This window comes from Pan paniscus, chromosome 7 (assembly GCF_029289425.2).
Source record: "Pan paniscus chromosome 7, NHGRI_mPanPan1-v2.0_pri, whole genome shotgun sequence".
In the NCBI taxonomy this organism is placed as follows: Eukaryota; Metazoa; Chordata; class Mammalia; order Primates; family Hominidae; genus Pan; species Pan paniscus.
In genome coordinates, this window is record NC_073256.2 from 35733298 (window position 1) to 35751664 (window position 18367).

The window sequence follows — 18367 nt, forward strand, 5'->3', positions numbered from 1 at the left end:
CCGTGTTAGCCAGGATGGTCTCGATCCCCTGACCTCATGATCCACCTGCCTCAGCCTCCCAAAGTGCTAGGATTACAGGCATGTATTAGGGTTTTATAATTTGTTTTGCTTTATCAAAGGACTAATATTTCTGTACCTTCCTTTTTCAGGCTTTTTTTCTTTCTACTCTGGCTTATTTTTCCATATACATTTTAGTGTCATTCATATACATTTAAAAAAAAATGTTTTCTTCCCACAAAGTTTCCAACTCAGGTTATGTCATTAAATGAAATAATAGTACTCTCATAAAAAATTAATACATTTTGAAACATTTTTCAATGTAAAGGGAAGCATTTTAGTAGCATTACATTAATATTTAAAACATAACTGTAAGTCCCTTATCCTTTACACTAGAGTGCCTGATCCATATAAACTCACTGTATTATTCATATATTGTATTTAGATGATTCTCAGTCTGCATCTAGGTCTGAATTACTCTAATGCTTTTTAGAGTAATATAATGATCTGGTTCTCTCTAAAATTTGCTAAGGGGAAAAAATGTTAAATGTAAAATATTTGTTATCTTGCAAAAATAAATACTGACTATATTGTTCTGTGATTGAATCCAAAGTACATAATGCTGTGTGACTCTAATATACATGCATGTTTATATATGCATCTGTTTTTAATATTTCAACATTTTAGAAGCTCATCTGCATACTTAATTTTACTTCGAAATTTTCTAGAAAAGCAGTCTTGACTTTCAGTCAGATTTTGACAAATACAGAGAAAGCTGTTAGCCTCTACTTGAATAAATGTCCTGGATTAAATATTGCCTGCATTCCCTCTATGGAGATACTGATTGATACCAGTGGAGTGCTGAAAACTCAAAAATGGCCTGTCTATCCACTTCTACTCCATCCAGTTGAATTGCATGCTTTCTAAAGCACTCATCATCTTCTTTGTAGAAACCACAATTCTACAATTCTTTTTTTTTGGGGGGGTGGGGTCATATTTTACCACTTTGTATAATATTTAATTCCATTATGTAATTTAATAAATATCACCTGCCATTATAACATTTCATCTATATAGTACTTGACCTTTGTTATTTAGAACAATTTAGAAACAATTTGACATGTTTTATCCATAAAATCTAATGTAATGATCTTCTCTTTTTCTTTTCAGTCTATACAGTAACCCAAGTGGGATGTCTGCTTATGCTTCTCAGGGTTTTCCATTTCTTCCTCCATATCCTCCACAAGAAGCAAACAGGAGTATCACTTCTTTATCTGTTGCTGACACTGTTTCTTCTTCAACAACAAGTCATACCACAGCCAAGCCTGCCGCTCCTTCATTTGGTGTCCTTTCAAATCTGCCATTACCCATTCCCACAGTGGATGCTTCAATACCGGTTGGTATCGTCAGTTATCTATATTTTGTGCCACTGAAACATTCATTCAATCAACACACCTTTATTACATGCCTCTGTGTGCCAGATAATAAGTTAGACACAAAATATGAAAAGATTAAATCACATTTTTCAATTCAAGTAACAGGTAACCAACAAATAATAATTTTAAATATGGAGCTTCTAATTCTAGTGTAGTAGAAGGGACAGAGTTTTGGTAGAGACACAGTTAGGGGAATGGTCAGTGCTCCTAGGGACCAAGGTAGAACTAGTAGGTTGCCTTTACAAAAATTGTGATTCTGGTTTTTTTCACCACTTTCTTAGTGCCTCAAATATACTGATGAATATAGTGGGTACTCTTTAAAAATGAGGCAGCTAAACAAATGCATGCATTTATGCTTGAGGCCAGATTTTGAAAGATCATTATTAATTTGCCAGAATAACAAGGGGATACATAAGGCATTCTTTGAGAGGCAGTAACATTGTCAAAGACATTGAGGTAGAAACCGGGTGGCATTTTTGTGAAGCTGCCTATAGTAGATCTCTCTGGCTCCCATATAGGGTGTGGGCAAAGGCAGAAGAATGATCATGTGGGAGCAGCAGGTGTCACATTATGATGGGTCTGCTAACATACGCTGAGGGCTTCGAGTGTTCCATTGGTTTAAAAGCTTGTATATTCTTAAGCTGGTAACTGTTGCTATGTGGAATGTTACTGAGGGAGAGACTAATACTTAGGGCATGAAACATTTAAAGGGGTATAAAACCTTTCAATTAAAACCCTCAGTGAATATCACCCATAGCATTACTCAAGTATAAAACCATAGTATATCCAACATTACTAATTTCAGAGTTTATAATCATTTAGAAGATACAGACCTAAGTGGACTTGGTTTTTCCAAAACCTTTCATTTATTGTGTTAATGAGTGTTATGAACAAATTACAGTTAGTAGTGTGAACAAAATTACAAGAGGACTTTTCAAGGGTCCTCAAGGATAAAAAGTCATATATATTCAAACAGTGGCTACTCGGTTGCTCATCTACCCTACCGTCTCATATGACTGAGGCATGTAACTAATCAGACTGTTGATAAATTATTGCTTTTCTATATTTAATGCCTTTCACTTGAGAGAAACATATTCGTATATACCAAATCTACAGCCATGTACTTAGACAAGAAAGAGAACTACCAGTTCTCTACCTAACACAGGTACTCACATGGCCCTCACCAAAAAAAAAAAGTAATCCTATGTATACGACGCTGAAAAGAAGACAGACTGAAGGAAGAAGGGGAGACTAAGGCAGTGTGAGATGTGAAGATGAAAATATGATAATGCAAACAGTTATGGGATATAGTACATTAAAGATTACGTTTATTAGTAATTGAGAGCAGTCAAAAATAATGGCTGAAATTTAATATCATTTAAAACTTTTCTTTAGACAAGCCAAAATGGTTTTGGTTACAAGATGCCAGATGTCCCTGATGCATTTCCAGAACTCTCAGAACTAAGGTAAACCTGGAAAGTAAAGTTGGTCACATTGTCTATTTTATTTGTAAGCATAAACCAGATCATTATTTCATATCCATATAAATTAAAGTTTAAAATTTTCACTAATCCTAAACAGTATTGTAGTTGCCTTAGTGGGATTTAAAAATCAGTTTTAGGTCCTATAGGTTACATTTATTGAGTGACTGGTACATACTCAGGGATTTTTATAGGATTTTTATAATGATATAATAGTTACCAAGATAACAAAATCCTTTCTCTCATGTGGCCTGCATTCTTTGAAAAATATATTTGAATACATTATTCCTGACAATTTCAAAATATATCTTGGCCTATTTTAGATCTTCCATTGTTCCCTTAGTAGATAAACTTTACATATAGAGAAATAAAGTTATAAAGTGTTAGGTGTTTTTACAGATCCAAACTTTTTTTCAAATTTATAGCAGAAAAGTTTATAATCAAATTTAAGGTGCCATTTTTCATGGAACTTTGCTTCTCTAAAATGTTTCATGAAGAAAATGGTTTTTTGCCATTCAATTTTGGGAAGCACTGCACCCTTTATACCCCCATTGAGAGTTCATGATACTCATAAGGCTCTTATTACTAATAAGACTACTGAATGCAGTTAGACTTTTTCTTTATTTTTTTGCAGTCCTTTTTGTCTTTAGGATATATCTCATCAAAGATGTACAGCCAAGTACCCATGAGAAATTCTATAGTTTAAAAAGAGTTTAAATTTATTTGCACCAGTGTTTTACAGTCATTTTAAGGAAATAGTGATTTATTGTCTTCTGTAATAATAACGAATATTTACAATATACTGCATACATTAAAGGTTAATATGCATTGTAATGCTCACAATAACCCCATAAGGTAGGAGTTCTCATTTAATAAGATTATCTTTTTTGCTTTGAATTTTTTTAAAATAATTGTTATGAAAACATCAAAAATACAAAAAAGGTGAAGAAACTAGTATAATGAGCCGCCACGTATCCATCATGTGGCAACAACAGCTATAAACCCTTTTGCTCACCATGCTTCATGCCTCTTCTATCCAGCCTTCTTGGAGGGCTGTAGGTATGAGTCACCATTATTCTAAAGCAAACCCCAGATAATACATCCTTTTTAACCCATCAATTCTTCAGTAAATTTTTCTACCAGGTAAGGATTTTCTTTCCTTTTCTTTTAACCATAACCCCAGTCACCATCATCATCATACCTAACACAATTAATGGTAATTCTTTAATATTACCTTATTTCTCCAGTGTCTTAATAATTAATATTTTTGTGGGCAGTTTGTTTGAATCAGGATTCAAAACAAGTTCCACCTATTGCGTTTGGATAGTGGATCTCTTAAGTTCCTTTTAATAATGAACCATTTCTCCCCAACTTTTCTCTTTTATACACACACACACACACACACACACACACACACTTAGACATATACATATGTGTATTTACATATGTTGGTATACATGTACACAAATATGGGAATAAATACATGTCCATGTACATACATCCATGCGTGTATATTAGACATAGTGTGTGTTTATTAAATTGGTTATTTGTCCTATAAAATTTTCCATATCCTGTTTTTTCCTTAGTGCCTCCTTGTGGTACCATTGAAGATGTTTCTCTGTTTCCCATAGTTTATGCTGCTGGTGGCTAGAAGTAGACAAGGTTCAATTCTTTTGCCAATACTTAAGTCATAATTAGTGCATGCTTCTTTTTACATCCTATGAGGCAGCAGTGAGGTCTGGTTGCCCTTTTTTTAGTGACATTAAGATTATATCAGTTAAAGCACCTGAAATCATTGACCATCATTAATATAGCAAGGGTCGTAAATATGATTTAATGATTTTATCATTACTGCCAGAATTTATTAACCAGAATTACTCTATGAAGAACTTGACTTAATCAACTACATATTTAGTTATACTGAAATATACTTCATACAGGACCAAGAAAAATGCTTAAATTTTTCCCCTTATATTATCACCTTTCACAATAATGAGTTGCTGCACTATCCGTCTCCAAAAGTTGCTCTGATGGGTGAGAAACTCAAGTTGCCTTCTGTATCGTTTTTGGCAAAGTGAAGATGCTGTGAGCTCATCATGAACATTTCTTCTCCCAGACCTAGAGTCAGCCATTTCTCTGAAGGGTGCTTGTTCTTTTCCAAAATAACAATACCAGTATTGTTACTAAGATTATTGAATGCAGGTTAAATTTTTGTTTTTGTTTTTTACAGTTCTGTTGTCTTTAGGATATGACATGCCAGAATATACTGTTGTTTTTTTTAATCTCTTCAAATAATTTTTCTCTGGGTGTTGATATAACTTAGAATATACAGGTTTATTTATTTTCAAAGCAGTCCATTTTCCCTGAACCTTAAAGACTGCTTTTTCTTTTCTTCTTTATTTTTAAATTATCCAACGTTTTTATATGGCTCCATAGTCAAAACTAAGATACGTTCAGAAAAGTTTTGCTTCCATCCATATCTGCTCCACCTAGTTCTTTCACCCTACAGATACCCATTTTTGTTTTTGGTTTAGCCCTCCATTATTTCTTTTCTTTAAATATTTTATGAATATCTGTACACACATATACATAAACACACATAAACATATCTATAACTCTTACTGTGACAGCCACACATCTGTAAGCTAACTAGTCACAGAGGTTAAAACGGAGTTGTTGTGACTGCTTATGCGCCGTGTCTTACTGGTCCTACAGTAACTGACATTATACACTACCAGAGACTGTTTATCTTGTAGAGTCTTGGGAGATTTTACTGGCTACATTTTGGCCAACACATCCTTGGAATCATGCACTGACCTGGTCTAAAGCTGACTAGAGGAAAAAGCCAAAATGTTACAGTAACTACTCTGGCCTCTTTTCAGCTCTGTTTCCCTCTTATCAATACATACGATGAAATGACTAGGAAGAAATTCTTCTCATGCTACCTTGTCTGTGAACTTGTACTTGTCTGAATTTACTATAGTACTAGTGTGTTCAACATTATGCTTGGAAGAAATAAATAGCTTAAATTTTACATATCAGTAAGTCTGGTTCCTATCAGGGAAATTTAAGAAATAGGTGATATTCTCAAGCAATTAAGTTAAACAGAATTAAGAACAAGAAAAAAATACTTAACTATATTACTGCTGTCCTATTTTAAGAAACCTAAGCTGAATAAGCTCCTTAGTTTCATACATTGACTTTAAGTTGACTTTATTTTTAATTTCAGGTCACTGTATAACTGTGAACACTTCCCCACGGTTGTGATTTTTAAAGAAAGTAGATATATCGATATATCCATTGGACCAAAATTTACTTTGACAGATTCTGTCAAGAATATATTACAGACTGCTGTATGTTCCATTGTGGTTGATGTTTTATTTGATTTTAAGGTTAAAACTGGCAGCCTTAGGTGTATATGTAAAAATTATTTAGAACCCTATCAACTAACTAAAGCTGAAAAATTGTAAATAGTTGTCATGGAGAAAAACTTGATGTCTGATATTTATTAACATTTTTTCTTTTGTGTTTCTAGTGTGTCACAACTCACAGATATGAATGAACAAGAGGAGGTATTACTAGAACAGTTTCTGACTTTGCCTCAACTAAAACAAATTATTACCGACAAAGATGACTTAGTAAAAAGTATTGAGGAACTAGCAAGTATGTTTTCCCTCTCCTGAGCGCACATTTCCTGAAAAAAATCTCATCTTTACCTAGAAGTAAACTAGAGATTTATCTTACAGGAAAAAATCTCCTTTTGGAGCCCATCTTGGAAGCCAAAAGACAAACTGTTTTAGATAAGGTGAGTTAGTGATAATTTTGAAGAAATTTATATAATTTAAAAATAGAATAAAACATCCTTTTCATTTTCTCTTTTAGTATGAATTACTTACACAGATGAAGTCCACTTTCGAAAAGAAGATGCAAAGGCAGCATGAACTTAGTGAGGTAAGACTGTTTAGTTTTTTCCCTTTGCCATAGATTTTTTTTTTAATCTTATGTGCATGAGTCCTGATCTCACTTTCATTATCATCAGAAACCATTTATGAGGTATCTGACCTTATAAGACATGATACCTTTAAATGTGGATGAACAGCTCTCAGTGATGAGGCATCATACATTATTTGTGCTCCTATAAGAGCGTATTTGTTTCTAAAACAGAAAATTATGACAGGCCCTGACACATAACTTTTCTGGGTAAGTTATGAAACCATTGTAACACTTGTAGTGAAACCTAGCAATAACAACAAAAACTTTCGACTCACTTGTAAGCTTATCTACAAATACCTTAAATGAAAAGTTCGCAAATTAAAAAGAATAATACATGAAAAATATATAGTATTATCTGCTACAAATAAGTTTTATGCTAGAAATCCAGTTATGTGAAAATCAAAAGAATTTTATAAAATTCAACCTATATTTCTGAAAAAGAGGAATCTTTGAAAAGGAAACAGAGGACATAATCTTTGTATCATACCAATAACAACCTCATAGTTAATATTCTATTTCCTGTAAAATTTAGAATATAAATTTATAATGAATTTCAGATAATATGGTCATTTGTCAGAATAAAGAAATAATAGCTAACATTGAGCAATTAATATGTCTTGCACCGCATGAAGCTGTTTACGTATATTGGGCCATTATTACACCAAATCCTATGAAACAGGTATTGTTACTTTTTCCCATTTTACATTTTACAGATAGGGAAACTGAGGCACAGGGAGATTAAATAAATTTCTTGAGGTCATACAAGTAGAAACATTAGTTAGGAGTCTAACCTAAGCAGTCCTCCTTCACAGAAAATCTGTGAGACTCAACTGAAGTACTGTTAGATATATATTGGACCTTAGTAAATGTTGAAGAAGCTTTCATAGTACTCAACATCATTCTTTATACAAACTCTTAGTAAACTAAAAATAGAAATTTCTTATTTGAGAAAGAATACTAGAAACCAGCAGTAAACCTCACAATTACTACACATTTCTAGGATCCCATTAATGTTAGGAATAAGAGAGTAATGCCTCATGATCACTGCTGTTTAACGTTGTTTGGGAGGTTTTGAGTACTGCAAGACCAAAAAAAAGTGGTATAACATAAAAAGAAGAAATGAAACAGTTGTTTACCAAAAATAAACAATCAAAAATTCTAGAGAACTGAGAAATTTTTTCCTGTTTGCTCCAGCAATTACTACTGCAAAATGAAGTACAGAAAACAACTCATTTACCATAGGAACAAAATTGTAAAGTACTTAGAAGTAAACCCAATGAAGTAAGTTAGGAAACTTTATTGAATGCCATAAAAGAAGAGTTGAGTTTTGTATTTTCTAAGACTATTTAGAGCAGCATAGAATATTCATTGAATGAAAGATCCAGTATTAAAAAGATTTCAGTCTCCCCAAAATAACTTAGAAATTGAATACAGTTCTTATGAAAATGCCAAGAATATTTTTTTTTTATCTTAACAGGTTTATTCTAAAGTTCATCTGAAACTTTATTTTTCAGATGGGTAGTCAGGAAGAGCTTGAACAAAAAGAAAAAATGAAAAAAACTCCCTTTCCCAGTATCAGAATACACTGTAAATCCTCATTATTTAAAACAGTATAGTAGTTTTATAGGAAGAGAAAATTATTTCTATGGAACAGACTATCAAAAATAGACTTGTGTATGTGAATAATCAGTTGGAAAAAATTGAGGATTCAATAAATTATAAAATTGGTTATTTAGTATCCATTTAGAAAAAGGTTAGATCATTGTATCATACAATATACAGAAAGTTTATTACAGATAAACTGCTTCAGTGGAAACCATAAAACGTCAACTAGCTTCTAGGATTTTTTCTTTAAGATTATGGTGGGAAAAGCCTTTCTGAGCATAATAAAACAGATATGAGCATAAAGGAAAAACTCAACATATTTACCTCTACAGATTGAAAACTCAGATATATTAAAAAATCATGAAATCAAAATTGAAGTTAAAAAAAGGGTACAGATATTTTTAGCCTATACAACAAATACTAATGCCAATGGTCTATTGGAAAAGGAAACAACAGGAAACTGACAAAAGGAGAAATATAAATGTCCAATAAAGATTCTGCTTTAACAGTTATTCTGATCCTTAAACATTCATATAAGAATTGCTGGAAGTGACTCTTCAAACACTTAAAAAAAAGACACACACACACACACAAAACAATGATTCCTAGGCTTCTTTCTAGATGTTCTCAGTCAAAATTTTCTGGGGATGATGAATCTTCTACGCTCTTACATATGGAAACCACTTCATTAGACCATTGGTTCCGTGATGGAGGAATCTGTTCTGTTTCATTTCTACTGTACACCTAATATCTGGTTCAGTGGTTGGCACATAATAGGTACTCAATAAATATTTAATGAATAAATAACTGGAAACTTTGGAAAATATGTTCAGCTTTACTGTAATTTTTTAAAAAGCCAAATAAAACATCCATGTGAGCCATATTTGTGAAGATAGATAACCAGTTTTGGCAAGGGCAATGAGAAAATGGTGCATTACAGTTCATTTTTATTTAAGATGAGTCACAAAGAGATACTACGCCACATGCATTAGCATGGCCATTATTTTTTTTTTCTTACTCTGTCACCCAGGCTGGAGTGCAGTGCCGCAGTTACAGCTCACTGCAGCCTTGACCTCCCAGGCTCAAGCGATCCTCCCAACTCATCCTCCCAAGTAGCCAAGGCTACAGGTGCGTGCCACCACACCTGGCTAATTTTTGTATTTTTTGTAGAGACGGGGTCTCGCTATGTTGCCCAGCCTGGTCATGAACTCCCAGGCTCAAGCCATCTGCCTGCCTCAGGCTCCCACAGTGCTGGGATTACAGGCATGAGCCACCACGTCAAGCAGGATAGCTATTATTAAAAAATCATTTTAGTGCCTAGATTTAGGTCTTTGATCCATTTGGAATCAATTTTGTATTTAAGTAAGGTAAGAGTCCAACTTTGTTCCTTTGCCTGTCGATAATCCAGTTTTTTCCAGCACCATTTGTTGAAAAGACTCCTTTCCCCATTAACTGGACTGGGCTCCCTGGTTGAAAATCATTTGGCCATATGTGTGAGGGTTTATTTCTGGGCTGTCTGTTCTGTTCCATTGTTCTTTATGTTTTTATGCCAGTACCACAGTTTTGATTACTGTAACTTCGTAGTAACTTGACATGAGGAACTATTAATCTTTAAGATTGTTTTGGCTATTTGGGGTCTCTTGAGATTCCGTATGAATTTTAGGATGGGTTTTTCTATTTTTGCAAAAAATGCCATTGAGATTTTGAAAGGGATTGCATTGAGTCTATAGGTTGCTTTGATTAGTAATGTCTTCTTAAGAATATTAAATCTTTCAACCCATAAACATGGGATGTCTTCCGGTAATTTATGTCTTCAATTTCTTATAGCTGTGTCTTACAGTTTTCTGTTTACCAGTCTTTCACTGCTTTAGTGAAATTTAATCCCATCATTTTTGCCTTATTCTATTGAAATGAGTCGTCAGGTTCAGCCCACACTCAATGGTGGGATTATGCAAGGGCAGGAATACCAGGAGGTGAGGTCATTAGTGGAGCGTCTCCTTAGCATATATCTACCACAGTGATTTAATTCGTAAATCCTTAGGAGAGAACAAGGATTTTCCCAGTTTCTCTCATTTAATAGTTTGCAGCCAATAGATTAGTTTCTCTTGAGTTAGGTGTCTACCCCTATCCAAAAGCTAAGGACCTGGGTGGGGCATTATAAGACAGCAGATTTTCTCAAAAAGAGGCTATATAGGGCATATAATAAATTGCCTCTCCATACCACTACCTTACTTCCTTTCCCTGTGAGGAGTTCTTGTGAGTATCATAAATTAAAGTAGTGCCTGATTTTCTTTTTCAGAGCTGTAGTGCAAGTGCCCTTCAGGCAAGATTGAAAGTAGCTGCACACGAAGCTGAGGAAGAATCTGATAATATTGCAGAAGACTTCTTGGAGGGAAAGATGGAAATAGATGATTTTCTCAGTAGCTTCATGGAAAAGAGAACAGTATGTAATACTCGTCAGTTGAGGACAAGTATTGGATAAAGTGTGGTATTTTTATAGAGGAGGAGAAGCACTGGGTCTTAGCTATTTCTCTATTATGATATCATCCCCCTTTTTTTGTACAATATATTATTTACCTGAAAGGAAGGTTTCTATTCCTTGGGTGTGGACTTGGGCAAAAACCAGGTTCCTGGAACTTAAAACTTTGAAGGTCTGTCATAGGACCCTGGACAGCCACACACCTTAGCTATTCCCAGGGAACCCCAGGGGGGCAACTGCCATTGCTCTAAGATGTCCTTTTGATGTGACTTGAGATATAAATGAGAGTGAGGGCCTGTACGTGTGGCTATTTCCTGTCTGGTATGTCAGAGGAACAGTCCTGGTCAGAAGGGGGCTCTTCTGAGCAGAAATTGCTAATAAACTTTGTGCTGATCTGGAAAAAAAAAATTTTTTTTTGACAGCATAGTATCAAATTACTTTAGCATACTCATGAGTGAAAAACATTAGCACATTACTGAACTGGAGTTTTGAGTGCTGTGAGAGGAACCTGAAAAGCCTCTTGAGAATAATAGCAGCATCTTCCTATCACTTTAGACTTGCTTTTTCTGAGTATACAAGCAGGTAAATCAAATAGTTGTTTCAGAAATGGTAGTATCTGTATCATTCTGTATTACAGCTGATAAATCTAGTCCTAATAGTTGAAATAGACTCCTCAATGACTTGTTTTACCACTTGTTGAAAGAAAGAATAACGTACAGGGATTATAGAATACATTTTTAAAAATTGAGAAACAGTTTCTGTTCGGTTCTGATATTTCTGTTGTATTTAAAGACAAATCCAAAAAAGTCTGCTTAATAGTTTCTTGCCTTTTAATACAGTCCAAAATATTTACCTAATTTGTCTGAAATAATCACATTTTAAAAATAGTATTTTGTTAGTAAACTTTATGAAACATCTGTGAGACATACACACACACACACACACACACACACACACACACACACACTCCTGTTAAGGCAGATGGGGTGGATTTTATCATTCCCATTTTTCATGAGAGGAAATTGAAGTTCAGAGATGTTAGTGACTTACTTATGGTTATAGTGTTAGTAAGGCATTGATTTCTGCTCCATTATTCTTTAATGCTATGTAACTGTGCCTTGAAGCTTGTATCTGTTAATCTTCCTGGTTAACAGTAGCAGAATTTATGTCCATATTTTTTAAACACAGATATTTAAAGTTAGATAATTGATATAAAGGATCAGTGTTTTTTACATTCTAGAAGCTTGTAGGCGAAGGCTGTCTTCCAAGCAAGAGCGTTTTTTTGTTTTTTTGGTTGTTAAATTCTTAGCTGTCGTCAACATTAGCTATCTTCAACATTCAATTATTAGATTACTACCTAATTCAAAATGAATTGGTGTCATGTGGTCCTCTGCCCAGTCGACTGGGCTGAGGGAGTGGATTATGAGAAGGGAGCATGAGAGGTTCCCTAAAACAGGGACTGGGGTGCAGGAAAGAAGATGACAGGCATGTCTCATGTCCCATTCAAAGTATTATCTGCTCCTTGTAACATTAGTGCTAATGAAATGAATTTGCTCATAATTTGATAATTTTAGCTATTAGATTATTAGCTATCTTCAACATTCAAAACATAAAATAATGCCAACAAGTTAAAAGATTCCTGTCATACTGTTGGAAATAAAGTAGTAGGCATATCTTTGTAAAAGTGACTGGTATTTTCAAAAATTTATTTTCTAGATTTGCCACTGTAGAAGAGCCAAGGAAGAGAAACTTCAGCAGGCGATAGCAATGCACAGCCAATTTCATGCTCCACTATAGGTAAATTGTATTTCAAGTTTGAGTCTCAAGGTGATTGCATCAGTGTTCTTTAAATAGACATGTTGTTAACGGTGCGTGTTCATTAGCCTTAAGCATAATTCTGTCATTATAGTTACTGTGCTATGTAACATAGAATGTTTTGTATTATATAATAAGCATAATATAAACATATAACTAGTAGAAATCTTTTGGATATTTTCTGTGATCTTGGCATGAATGAGTTTTTTTAACATTAGCTGCTAATATAGAATTGTAAGTTATAGTCAGTTCCTTTCTCTCACCTGGTGTGTAGAGTATACCTTATCATGTGGCCAACATTTCTCAGAAGGCTCCTTTGTCATTTCTTCCTTTAAAGTGAACTTCCAGCCAGTCTCTTTTTCTATCCCACACCACGATTACTCTAATAATTCACCTGTCCCCATGACTTGAGGGTTCTCTTCCTATGCAGCACTGATAGAATGATCTTCCTAAAATACCACTTTTATGATAAAATTTGCTCTACTCCAGAACCTGTAATTAATCGCTAGTAATGACAGTATCCATGCCAAATTCCTCTGCTTTTAAGATTTCCATAATCTTGCATATATTTCAGATCATCCATTTTAACTTTGCATTTTCCCCTTACATTGCGTTGTCTTACATGGCACATTCTTTCTTCTACCACGGTATCTTTGGCCGTGCTTGCACCTGATGTTAAGATGCCCTTCCTTTTCCTCTGCATCTGTTTTGTTTTAGGAATGATTTGTTTGCAAGAATAGTTCCCACCCCAACAAACTTAAGTAAAAGCTTATGTTATTTGATAGGACAGGGATTTATTATAGAGGAAAAATGAAGGAAAGTACAGTCACCTGAGACGGAAAACAGCCACTCAGTGACCAAAACAGCTCTTCTCATACCTCTTTTGAGGCTGCTTGTTTGGTTGTTTCTTATTTCTGCATCTCTATTCTTTTTTAAAACCTTTTCTGGCCGAGCGCAGTGGCTCATGCCTGTAATCCCAGCACTTTGGGAGGCCGAGGCGGGTGGATCACAAGGTCAAGAGATCAAGACCATTCTGGCTAACACAGTGAAACCCCGTCTCTACTAAAAATACAAAAAAATATTAGCCGGGTATGGTGGCAGGCACCTGTAGTCTCAGCTACTCGGGAGGCTGAGGCAGGAGAATGGCATGAACCTGGGAGGCAGACCTTGCAGTGAGCCGAGATCACGCCACTGCACTCCAGCCTGGGTGACAGAGCAAGACTCTGTCTCAAAAAAAAAAAATTCTTTTTTCTTACTAGCCCTTCACGTATTCCTGATTATATCATCTGACAGTTCAGACAGCCAATGGAGATAAACAAGAGTCCCTGGAGTTCTAGAACATTCCCTGGAAGAGTAACTGACCCAGTATGGGCAAGCTATCCATCCTACTGTAGTCAGTTTGGCCTGGAAATTGGTATCCTGTGGTCCTCTGCCCAGTCGACTGGGCTGAGGGAGTGGATTATGAGAAGAGAGCATGAGAGGTTCCCTAAAACAGGGACTAGGGTACAGGAAAAGAAATGACAGGCATTTCTCATGTCCAGTAAACTATTTCTGCTCCTTGTAACATTAGTGCTCACAATGAATTGTTTTATGTGTTACTTTCCAAATCATACTATAAATTCCTTAAGGGTAGGGGCTGATTTTTGATACCAACTTTGCATATCTGCCAGCTTAAGAAGAAGTAGACACAGAGTAGTTGCTCATTTATATGAACATACTCAAATCCGTTCCTTACCTCTATTCCCTCATAGTCAAGTTATTTTATAGGAAAATCTTTTTTATTATTATTATGCTTTAAGTTCTGGGATACATGTGCAGAATGTACAGGTTTTTTACATAGGTATACATGTGCCATGATGGTTTGCTGCACCCATCAACCTGTCATCGACATTAGGTATTTCTTCTAATGCTATTCCTCCCCTTGCCCCCAACTCCCCAACAGGCTCCAGTGTGTGATGTTCCCTCCTTGTGCCCATATGTTCTCATTGTTCAATTCCCACTTATGAGTGAGAACATGCATTAGTTGGTTTTCTGTTCCCGTGTTAGTTTCCTGAGAATGATGGTTTCCAGCTTCGTCTATGTCCCTGCAAAGGACATGAACTCATTCTTTTTTATGGCTGCATAGTATTCCATGGTGTATATGTGCCACATTTTCTTTATCCATTCTATCATTGATGAGCATTTGGGTTGGTTCCAAGTCTTTGCTATTGTGAATAGTGCTGCAATAAACATACGTGTGCATGCGCCTTTATAGGAGAATGGTTTATAATCCTTTGGGTATATACCCAGTAGTGGGATCTGGGTCAAATGGTATTTCTAGTTCTAGATCCTTGAGGAATCGCCACACTGGTCTTCCATAATGGTTGAACTAATTTACACTCCCACCAACAGTGTAAAGGTGTTCCTATTTCTCCACATCCTCTCCAGCATCTGTTGTTTCCTAACTTTTTAATAATTGCCATTCTAACTGGTGTGACATGGTATCTCATTGTGGTTTTGATTTGCATGTCTCTAGTGACCAGTGATGATGAGCTTTTTTTCATGTTGGTTGGCTGCATAAATGTCTTCTTATGAAACTGTTCATATCCTTAGCCCACTTTTTGATGGGGTTGTATTTTTCTTGTAAATTTAAGTTCCTTGTAGATTCTGGATATTAGCCCTTTGTCAGATGGATAGATTCCAGAAATTTTCCCCATTCTGTAGGTGGCCTGTTGATTCTGATGGTAGTTTCTTTGCTGTGCATAACGTCTTTAGTTTTATTAGATCTCATTTGTCCATTTTGGCTTTTGTTGCCATTGTTTTTTTTGTGTTTTAGACATGAAGTCTTTGCCCATGCCCATGTCCTGAATGGTATTGCCTAGGTTTTCTTCTAGGGTTTTTATGGTTTTAGGTCTTAACGTTTAAATCTTTAATCCATCTTGAGTTAATTTTTGTATAAGGTTAGGAAGGGGTCCATTTTTAGTTTTCTGCGTATGGCTAGCCAGTTTTCCCAACACCATTTATTAAATAGGGAATCCTTCCCTCATTGCTTTTGTCAGGTTTGTCAAAGATCAGATGGTTGTAGATGTGTGGTGTTATTTCTGAGGCCTCTGTTCTGTTCCATTGGTCTGTATGTCTGTTTTGGTACCAGTACCGTGCTCTTTTGGTTACTGTAGTCTTGTAGTATAGTTTGAAGTCAGGTAGCATGATGCCTGCCACCAGCTTTGTTCTTTTCGCTGAGGATTGTCTTGGATATATGGGCTCTTTCTTGGTTCCATAGAAAATTTAAAGTATTTTTTCTAATTCTGTGAAGAAATTCAATGGTAGCTCAATGGGAACAGCATAGAATCTATAAATTACTTTGGTCAGTATGGCCGTTACCACGATATTGATTCTTTCTATCCCTGAGCATGGAATGTTTTTCCATTTGTTTGTGTCCTCTCTTATTTCCTTGAGCAGTGGTTTGTAGTTCTCCTTGAAGAGGTCCTTCATATCCCTTGTAAGTTGGATTCCTAGGTATTTTATTCTCTTTGAAGCAATTGTGAATGGGAGTTCACTCATGATTTGGCTGTTTGTCTATTATTGGTGTATAGGAATGCTTGTGATTTTTGCACATTGATTTTGTATCCTGAGACCTTGCTGAAGTTGCTTATCAGCTTAAGGAGGTTTTGGGCTGAGACAGTGGAGTTTCCTAAGTATACAATCAGGTCATCTGCAAACAGAGAAAAATTGACTTCCTCTTTTCCTATTTGAATACCTTTATTTCTTTTTCTTGCCTGATTGCACTGGCCAGAACTTCGAGTACTATGTTGAATAGGAGTTGTCTTGTGCCAGTTTTCAAAGGCAATGCTTCCAGCTTTTGCCCATTCAGTATGACATTGGCTGTGGGTTTGCCATAAATAGCTCTTATTATTTTCAGATACATTCCATCATTACCTAGTTTATTGAGTGTTTTTAGCATGAAGAGGTGTTGAATTTTATCGAAGGCCTTTTCTGCATCTATGAGATAATTGTGGTTTTTGTCATTGGCTCTGTTTATGTCATGGATTACGTTTACTGATTTGCGTATGTTGAACCAGCCTTGCATCCCAGGGATGAAGCCAACTTGATCATGGCGGATAAGCTTTTTAATGCGCTGCTGGATTCAGTTTGCCAGTACATTAATGAGGATTTTTGCATTGATGTTCATCAGGGATATTGGCCTGAAATTTTCTTTTGTTGTTGTGTCTTAGCCAGGTTTTGGTATCAGGATGATGCTGGCCTCATACAATCAGTTAGGGAGGAGTCCCTCTTTCTCTGTTGTTTGGAATAGTTTTAGAAGGAATGGTACCAGCTTCTCTTTGTACCTCTGGTAGAATTTGGCTATGAATCAGTCTGGTACCAGGCTTTTTTTGGTTGGTGAGCTATTAGTGCCTCGGTTTCAGAACTTGTTATTGGTCTATTCAGGGATTTGACTTCTTCCTGGTTTGGAGGATGTATGTGTCCAGGAATTTATCCATTTCTTCTAGATTTTCTAGTTTGTGTAAAGGTGTTTATAGTATTCTCTGATGGTAGGTTGTATTTCTGTGGGATCGGTGGTGATCTTTTTGTTGTTGTTGTTGTTGTTGTTGTTTTGTGATGGACTCTCATTCTGTTGCCCAGGCTGGAGTGCATTGGTATGATCTTGGCTCACTGCAGCCTCCGCCTCCCAGGTTTAAGCAGTTCTCTGCCTCAGCCTCCCAAGTAGCTGGGATTATAGGCATGTGCCATCACACCTGGCTAATTTTTGTATTTTTAGTAGAGATGGGGTTTCACCATGTTGGCCAGGCTAGTCTTGAACTCCTGACCTCAGGTGATCCACCCACCTCAGCCTCCCAAAGTGCTGGGATTACAGGTGTGAGCCACCATGCCCATACGATCTCCCCTTTATCATTTTTTATTTTGTCTATTTGATTCTTCTCTCTTTTCTTCTTTTTTAGTCTGGCTAGTGGTCTATTTTGTTAATCTTTTCAAAACAGCTGCTGGATTCATTGATTTTTTTTTTTTTTTTTTGAAGGGTTTTTCGTGTCTCTGTCTCTTTAAGTTCTGCTCTGATCTTGGTTATTTCTTGTCTTCTGCTAGCTTTTGAATTTGTTTGCTCTTGCTTCTCTAGTTCTTTTAATTGTGATGTTAGGGTGTTGATTTTAGATTTTTACCGCTTTCTCCTGTGGGCATTTAGTGCTATAAATTTCCCTCTAAACACAGTTTTGCTCTGTCCCAGAGATTCTGGTACATTGTGTCTTTGTTCTCATTGGTTTCAAAGAACTTATTTATTTCTGTCTTCATTTCATTATTTACCAAGTAGTCATCGAGGAGCAGGTTGTTCAGTTTCCATGTAGTTGTGTGGTTTTGAGTGAGTTCTTAATCCTGAATTCTAATTTGATTGCAATGTGGTCTGGGAGACTGTTATGATTTCCATTCTTTTGCATTTGCTGAGGAGTGTTTTACTTCCAATTATGTGGCCAATTTTAGAATAAGTGCTATGTGGTGCTGAGAAGAAGGTATATTCTGTTGATTATGGGTGGATAGTTCTGTAGATGTCTATTAGTTCCGTTTGGTCCAGA

General features: G+C 35.7%; 1 protein-coding gene across 6 annotated transcripts in view; it reads left to right on the top strand.

Moving 5' to 3' along the window:
• Nucleotides 1-18367, top strand: part of VPS37A (VPS37A subunit of ESCRT-I) — a 48616-nt gene that overhangs the window by 26691 nt on the left and 3558 nt on the right. For 4 of the 6 annotated variants that reach the window (XM_003823655.6, XM_034965689.3, XM_008977327.4 and 1 more), the window contains 7 exons: nt 1168-1393; nt 2829-2899; nt 6450-6577; nt 6661-6719; nt 6797-6865; nt 10812-10955; nt 12708-12788. In XM_003823655.6, coding sequence (XP_003823703.1) covers nt 1168-1393; nt 2829-2899; nt 6450-6577; nt 6661-6719; nt 6797-6865; nt 10812-10955; nt 12708-12788 — 778 coding nt within the window. The remainder of the gene's footprint in view (nt 1-1167; nt 1394-2828; nt 2900-6449; nt 6578-6660; nt 6720-6796; nt 6866-10811; nt 10956-12707; nt 12789-18367) is intronic. The other 2 variants (XM_008977326.6, XM_055116296.2) reach the window with 1 other exon arrangement.